Source organism: Arachis duranensis, chromosome 5 (assembly GCF_000817695.3).
Source record: "Arachis duranensis cultivar V14167 chromosome 5, aradu.V14167.gnm2.J7QH, whole genome shotgun sequence".
In the NCBI taxonomy this organism is placed as follows: Eukaryota; Viridiplantae; Streptophyta; class Magnoliopsida; order Fabales; family Fabaceae; genus Arachis; species Arachis duranensis.
This window is the reverse complement of record NC_029776.3, coordinates 90665638-90674378: the sequence shown is the minus strand read 5'-3', so window position 1 is coordinate 90674378 and position 8741 is coordinate 90665638. Positions and strand designations below refer to the sequence as shown.

The window sequence follows — 8741 nt, the reverse complement described above, 5'->3', positions numbered from 1 at the left end:
TGCTGGTGAAGATAATCATGGTCAACCTTCTAGACAAGGTGATATTGAAGGTGTTTTGATGGTGTTTTTAACTTGCCCTTGTAGTTTTTTCCCTCTTTCCATCATGAATATTTTGTTTGATTCTCTTTTGTAATAGTATGAAGCCAGTGTTAGTTTAAGAGTGTAATGAAATTAGTTAGTTTCTCCATTTATATAATATTCGTTTTGTTCAAACTGTTTGTTCAATATTTCAATTGAATAATTTGAAGGTACTAATATTATTTATTGTGTTATTAGATCCATGAGGTCGACAAATAAATCGATAAGCTCTTTGGGCTACTTCAAAAGCTAAACGTACTTATTATCACCATCAGTTATCACTTTTTGTTGATAGCTAGGTTTCATCTACAGCTGTTACTAAATAGAAATGTTGCGGGAAGCTAATGAAGAATCAAAAGCCGTTACAAAAGCATCTGCTATGAAAGGTATATTGCATCAGAGTCGAATTGGGTCATAACGTGTGAGATTTTTTTGGCATGAATATTGGCTATGTAAATATTCATGGTTCATATTGTATCAAATCAATAATTTTTAAATATATCGCCTTTTCCATTAGGACATTATGCGTGCTTGAAACTTAATGCTCTATGATCACGAACGGAAATGCAACATCATTTTCAGTTATCAAGAAGAGGATGGAGAAGAATATTGATGAAGTTGGAAAGATTGCACATGGTGTCAAAACAAAAATAGAAGCTATAAACAGAGATGTAATGAGACGAAGATAATAACTTGATGTTTTAGTAGATTTTCGTCTTGAAATTTCAAACATATGAAGAATTTTTTATATGGCCTTGTTATTTGCATAACTTAGTATAGTTGAACAATACATTGAGTTTATGTTTTGAATTATAGTAGATGTATCAACACATTTTGATGTATGGTTGTTACTTATTATTATAGTTGATGTATCAATACACTTTATTTATGTTTTGAATTATATTGACTTGCTTGTTTATAGTACTTTTCTTTTAGTTTGATAATACGATGAATTTTTTATTTTTTGTAATATTATAAATATTCGAATACAAATTAGATAAAAAATTATATTTATTAAATTTATATTTATTTTGTATGAAAACAGATTTATTTTGCAATGAAAAAATCTAAAAAAATTCTATTTTACCTTACTGACAGATTTACAGACGGATTTTCTGTCTGTATTCAGATTTCTAATGGTTTTCCAAGGCTCCAATTACCGACGAAAAGTTTGTCGAAAAATCTGTTGCTAATTACTGACGGAAAATTCGTCAGAAAATATGTCTCTAATTACCGACGAAAAATTCGTTGAAAAATCTGTCTCTAATTACCGACGAAAAATCCGTCGGAAAGTTTGACGTTCCAGGGAAAGGGAGGGGAGAATTTATCGAAGGAAAATCTGTTGGTAAATAATTTTCGACGAGGCTTTTACAGAGGGACCAAATCTGTCGGTAACAAAAAATTCGTCTATAATAAAGACCAAATCTGTTTGAAAATCTTTCTGTATTAAGCAATTTTCTAGTTGTGTTGAAAAGCTATTACAAGTTCTTGGTTATCTCAAAAAAATCATAAACTTGGGATTACACTATATTGATTATCCCGAAGTTTTAGAAGGTTATTTCGACGCAAGTTGAATTACAAATCTTAGTGATAACAAATCTACTTTAAGATGGATTTTCACCCTAGGTGGTGGAATAATAAGTTGGGCTTCAAAGAAACAAACATGTATTACATATTCTACTATGGAGACTGAGTTTGTAGCTTTATCAGCTGCAGGTAAAAAAGTGGAATGGTTAAGAGATTCGTTATATGATATAAAGTTGTGGTCACAACAGAAGATAACTATTTCAATCTTATGTAATAGTGAATCAACAATGTCTCAAGCATATAATAAGGTTTATAATAGAAAGTCTAGACATATAAGTTTGAGACATGAGTTTGTGAGGCAACTAATAGATGATGGTGTAGTTACCATCACTTATGTAAGATCTCAAGAAAATTTAGCAGATCCTTTGACTAAAAATTTGTTAAGAGATAAAATCAAAGAAACTTCTATTAAAATGGGATTAAAATATATTATTGTTAAATGATGAAAACTCAACCTTATTCTAGTAAATCACTAGTTTCAAGGTTTAATATGTAATAATAAGCTATTAGCAATTGGAGCACTAACGTATAGGATTTAGTGCTATGTAAAATAAATAGGAAGGTGAGTTCAAACTCTTAATAAAATGATAATATTATTTATCAAAGAATTCCACTTATATGAATATAGGAGTGATGCCGCTCTAATCGAGAATTTTAGAGGTTTTATTCTTGTAAATATTTATAAAACCAAGATGAACACAAGGCCATACAAGTGCTTAAAATTTATAAACTCTTGAACTTAGAGAATATAAGTGATGTGTATAATTTTCGATACTAATATATGGAGTATGTGTTTAATTAATTAGATATCTATTATTTCATTAGAACTTTAAAATTTATATTAAAAAAATGTTTAATCTAGTAACATATTCTTTATGCATATACTTGTATGATATTTAAATTTAATAAATAGTGGGAAATAATGTATGTTTGAAATATTGTACCTATTAACAATAGAAGAATCACAACAATTTATGCATATGATAAATTATAATTGTTATGTGCAATATATATAAATATACCCTTGTCCACTATTTATAGTACACTAATCAATATGTATTTTAACTATTGAGAGATTTTCTTATTATATTTAACAGAGTTAAGAATTTTTTATTATTGTTAATTAACAAATCCATAGGGTTTATTATATTTTAGGAGAGTATTGTCATCAACCTTATAGCAACTAAATGTGTAAACAAATATTTATCTAAAAAAAGCGATCTAACCGTGTCTTGAAACCAAAACACAATTAAAGTTTTGTCATCTTCTTAATCATAATTATTACCCAATAATATATATAAAGGATATTTTAATAATTTTACATTACTGAAAATTTAGCGGATTCCCATGAGATAGGTACCTCAATCTCTGTCTCCTCGTCATTTATTTGTTTTGCGGGTCTCTATTTTACTCCTCGTCGCAAATTATTTTCTGCGAATTCTCGCGAATTTAAATTTTTTTTGTCCTTCCTAATTTGCATCATGTATAAAATTGTTTGAATTTTAAAATTCTAAAATTGATACTACTAATATTTTATTTAATAGAATTTAATTTTAATGCATTTTAATGTAAAATTAAACTCAAATAAATCCAGGTGACATGTTGGCACTAAAGTTATTTGGTTTATAAATTTTTATTTTGTTATATGAATAATTGAAATTTTTGTTCTGAATTTTAAGTTTATTATACTATTTTATCTTCTTCATAACGGTTTAACTAATTGAGTGAAAATAAAGATAGACAAAATAAGGTGGATTTCATAAAATAACTCCACAAATTAAAGAAAGGAATTTGTAGTCTTTAAAATATCACAAATCAAGTTTGTGACAAAATATACCAATTAGTGTATTTGACTTAATTGATACTACTGTACATTTTGTAACAAATTTTGTAATATTTTGGGATTTTTTTTAATTCAAAAACTATTTTGTCAAATTAAAATTTTTTGAGATTAAAATGCTCATTTACTCTGTAATATGTATGTTACACTTAGACTATTAGACATGCCAAACAACATTGGCAATTATGCTATACAAATAAATTAGTTTGGTTCGTATTCTTAGTACCCAGTTTAACAGAGAGAAGAGGGAGCCAAATCTCTTTTTACTCCATTCTTTGTGATTCCTTTGTTCCCTTTTTCTTTTCTTAAATATTTAATATCTTAGACAATTATGATGTAAAACTATATATTAGCTATGTTTTTATGTGATTAAGTTGGATTGGTCGAATAATTATTTTTCTCGTTCGTTTAAGTTAGTATAAAAAATTTAAATCTTGTCTATATATACAATAACTTATTAGTCAGTATCAGATTTTTAAATAAAATTTAAACATGTTGATTAATCCTTGAAAAAAAGCTATGTTTTCTATATCCATAGGATATATAATTATTTATTATTTATTGGTAAGATGTGGTAGCTGAATGACAGATGACGTGAGAAAAGAAGGAAAAAAAAAAAAACAATGAGAGCTAGAAGAGTAAGTGAGGTACCAAATTTACGTTTATTTTAGCGGTGAAGGCCATATTGGCATGTCAGCAAAAGCCATTACAGAAGCTGCTCTATGATCTATGCTTGCCAGATTTGCTAGTGATTCAGTTCAGCTTCTTATACTCAGTATCAATTACCGAAAAAGAATATGAGAATATTTGGTAGCCAAATGATTTGAACATCTACATGTACAATAGTCATCACATATTTCGTAACATTTAAAGGTAAAAACATGGAATAAGAGAATATTTACTTTTTTATATTAGATTATGAGTGGTGAAATTTTTAAAGATGATCTAAATTATGTATTATATATTATTGTGGGCATTTATAAAACGTCAGTGACGTTTTTTCTTTATATAACTAAAATAATATTTTTTTACAAAATGTAGTGACATTTTGTCTTTTTATAATTAAAAAAATATTTTTTTATAAAATGTCACTCACGTTTTATATTACTATCATAACAATGTAAAATATCAAAATTATCAAATATTATTATATTTCACAATAAAATTAACTATATCTAAAAATTTTAGCAGGAATAAGACGATTGTATTAAATAGATTTAGAATTGGTTTGATAAAATATTTATCTTTTACACGTAGTTTATTAAAGTTCTTTTTCTAAAAGATAAACTTTAAAAATGATAATATATATATATTTAGTAAATTAAATTAAAAGTGGCATTTAATAAACACAAACCATTACATCTGTATTTAGTAAAATAATTTTTAAAATTTAAAATAATTATAATAGATATAAATAAAAAAGTTTTGTCATAAATAAAATTTGACATTAACAATTAATTAAGGATAAATCTAAATATTTACTAATATATAGAATTATATTAGATTTTTAATTTTAGTAAATAAAAGTTAATTTTAAAATATATATTTTTAGATATTTTTAAAAGTATTTTAACTTTTAAAAACTAGAATCATAAATACATTACCTTTTTAATTTATTAAACACAATAAAATTTTTGTACTTTTGAAAAACATAAATAATTTTTTAAAAGATGATATCAATCAAATATGAATATTGTCATAAAATATTATAATATACTTGATTAAAATACCAAAAATATTATGTACGTATAAAAAATTAATCGTCATGTATTTATATATAAATATATATATTATTTAACTGTATTTTAATATGTATTAAAAAAATTATTAAGTTAATAGCTTGGACACATTTTTTGATGCATTATGGATTGTGTTTATTGAATAAATTTTTTTTTCTGCATTACTCCTTGATTTTCTACATTATTGAATTCTTGGTTCTTATCTTACCTTTTATAGTATAAAGAATAATTGAAGATCATTGGGTGTCTGGGCCAGCAAGGAGGAATTTGATTTTGATGTGACGGACCAGTTATTATATAAGATATTTGGATATATTATCTACTATTTTATGAGATATGAGACTTATTTTTTATGTAAATCAGTTTAATTGTTTAAATATACAAAACATTTCACTTCGCATAATGAATTACTAGTTCTAATTTTCAGTTGCATAATTGTGGCCACTCTTTATATGAAGCTCCTATACAAAGGGGAAAAAAATATGGTCCAAAAGAAAAAAGATCTTGCTGCTACATTTTAAGAAAACTGAAAATGTAAAGGAATATTCAAATTTCAACTTGGTCATAAGTCATAACAAAAGTGAAACATATTAATAATAATCAGTGCTAATTCCTTACATCTGAACATTAACCAAAATATATTAAAATATTAATTAAATATCTAAGTCTCAGCTGATAGATGATGACTGATGAGAGACATTAATCAGCAGAATTTCTGGAGATTCCACTTAATAAGGGTTAATATTAGTATTATTATATTAATTAATTAATATTATACACTTTATATGTCACAAGAACAAGAGCTACAGAAAAGAAGAGAATTCCTAGATTACTTCATGAACTACTTTTGTGTTTGTTGAATCTGCTGAAGATGGATGTAGTGTCCAAAAAAAACTTCCTTATTCATTCATTTCACTCCAAAGCTCAGCATTTTTCACCTTAGAGACACTTTGCAACACTTCAAAGGGAAGAATGTCTCCCATAACAACTACCATTTTTGTTTCTAGATCCACCTTGTATGAGCTCACTCCTGTATCAATAATAGTTACAAATTAAAGTAAATAAAATAGAGAACTTTAAGAAATTAACATTCAAACATGCATGGACAATGGTTTCAAAATCAACTTCAACTTGGTGAATCCTAAAATAAGATAATCCAATAATAATAATAATAATAATAATAATAATAATAATAATAATCAAACTATTGATAAAAGTACCTTGTAAATTTGTTAGCCATAAAAACACCCTCAAAAATGTTTAAAATGTAATAAAAATACATCGCTGTTAATTATATAATCTTAAAAATATTTTAGAAATTGAATTTTGATATTATTTTTTGTAAATATAATTAGAAAAGTAAGTAAATTTTGTTTCTAAAATTTAATAATTTTATACCAAGTGAATTTTTTTGTAATTTTTCGTGGATGGTAAAAATAATTTTAAAAAAGAATCTGAAGATAGAACTTTAGTTCCATTTTTTATATATATTTTTAATTAATTATCTAAATATTTTTATAGAATTTTAAATCAAGCACACAGATAGCTTGTTAAATATAAAAAGTCAATTGTCATTTACAAAAAAATGGTATTTTTTGTTATATTTTTTCACATTTTAAAAAATTTTAAAAATATTTTTATCGTTAATAAATTTTAAAAATAATTGGGTGATTTAATAATTAGAGGATACTTTTAGTAGTTTAGTCTAACTACAGAAAACAAAAATGGCTAACATAGAGACAGAGTAAGCTATACCTAGCTTTCTCCTCTGCTTAACATTTGACCTACAGAAACACAAGTTGGTTGAACTTCATATGAAACTTTGAAAAACACACCAAAGAGAGAGAGAGAGAGAAAGAAAAGTGTAAAACAAAGCCTAACAGTTTTATTAATTTTTTTTTTAACTTTTGAATGTGCTATGTTGTTTAGTTTAGTCTTAAAATTTTCATGTTCATGTAGTTATTTATTGGCTAATGATAAAATCTTAAAAAAAAATTCGATCTGCCACGAATAATTAGTCATTGTGCTTCTGAACTGAAAATACCATGAAAATCAATAAAAAAATTACTCACCTTCCAACTTTGAGATATGTTTCTCAACTTTTTTGGCGCATCCATAGCAATGCATGGATACCCTCAACATCACTATCTGAATATATATTATTTGGTCAAGAAAACAGGAATATATCACATTAATTAATAATTATAATATTAAGAATAAGGGCATAATAAAAATGAAGGGACTTTAATTTAATTTACCACCTTTGGTTTCAATTGAAAAGCCAATGTCTGTTTTCCAGCGACAACATCCTTCAATCTTAGCTTATTATGATGACTATCATCAGTTGCAATCAATGGCTTTGCCTCAAACTCATCATCTTCATCATAATCCATGGAGCTTATGCAGAAGCAAGAAGTGCTTGATGAAGCAGAAGAAGAAGAAGAAGAAGAAGAAGAAGAAAAACAAAAAGTGTCTAGCATCTTACCTAGTTTCCCCATTATTATTTGAGAGGCAAATTTAGTTGCAAGAACAAGAGCCTCTCATACAGAGGAGGGTAGTAATGAGAGTGTGTTTATAGATACGTCAAGAGGAGAGTGGAGAAGACATGGAAGCTCTAAGGTCAAAGTTTTATTGGGGGAATAGATAAAGGTAGCACACTACCCAATAAATTTCTACTAGGAATAACAATTGAAAATGCTATAGAGTTAATGGAGTATTTGTATAATATATACAATTGGTTATTTATTTGGCCTAATATAAGTTAAAAAATGAATATTTATTAGGATAAAATACTATTAATTTTTTCAAACACAATATACTCATATTATTTAGAATAACCATCCAAATATTAAAAATAATAAACATTTAATATCTTATTGAATCGAACAGTTCTAAAGCCCCATTATATATATTGTACAAATATTTCATTGGCTCCCTATATTTCTTCAAATGGTCAAATGAGATATATGAGAACTTTTCTTCGCGTTTAAAAGAAAAATTGAGACTAAATTAAATATTTGTAGTGATTTGTATTTAAGTATCATATTTAATTTAAAATAAATATAAAGATTGAAGGGTAGATTTAAAATTTAAAAAGTTAAATAAAAATATTTTTTTAAAAAAAATTACTAAAATTTTAATCTTTAGACTGAATTTTTGTATTTTAAAACTGAAATTTTAACTTTAATCTTTGACTATTAAATACAATACTAAATTTCAGTCTTTTCTTTTCTAAAAACAACCATGGCCTTAATTCTCGTAGAATAACGAGAATAGAAATAATTTTTAATATTATAATTAATAAAAAATTTAAGAACACATGTTAGTTAGTTTTTTTATTATTATGTTTTGGTAAGATGTGATACCTAATCATTTTTTTTATTTTTTATCTGTTTATAATTTTTTATATCAGTCACTACTCACTATAAATGTTTTTAGGAATTAGATATATCTTTTAAAATATATAATTTTTTTATTTTTATTTCAAATTGTGTTAG

The 8741-nt window shown here is 25.4% G+C and overlaps 1 protein-coding gene across 1 annotated transcript; it reads right to left on the bottom strand.

Moving 5' to 3' along the window:
• Positions 1 to 5972: 5972 nt before the first annotated feature.
• Positions 5973 to 7861, bottom strand: LOC107490393 (protein SODIUM POTASSIUM ROOT DEFECTIVE 2). The gene is made up of 3 exons (XM_016111163.3): positions 7506 to 7861; positions 7317 to 7392; positions 5973 to 6274 (listed from the first exon to the last, which is right to left on the bottom strand). The coding sequence occupies exons 1-3, from the start codon at positions 7740 to 7742 to the stop codon at positions 6144 to 6146; spliced, it is 444 nt and encodes a 147-aa protein (XP_015966649.1). The 5' UTR covers positions 7743 to 7861; the 3' UTR covers positions 5973 to 6143.
• Between the last annotated feature and the right edge of the window lie 880 nt (positions 7862 to 8741).

Bases quoted from the DNA above. Each gene is read 5' to 3' on its own strand.
- LOC107490393 (XM_016111163.3), bottom strand. From the start codon at position 7,742: ATGGGGAAACTAGGTAAGATGCTAGACACTTTTTGTTTTTCTTCTTCT. The intron at 7,393-7,505 runs GTGGTAAATTAA...ATATATATTCAG, and splicing joins CTTTTCAATTGAAACCAAAG to ATAGTGATGTTGAGGGTATC. The intron at 6,275-7,316 runs GTGAGTAATTTT...TTATTGATACAG, and splicing joins ACATATCTCAAAGTTGGAAG to GAGTGAGCTCATACAAGGTG.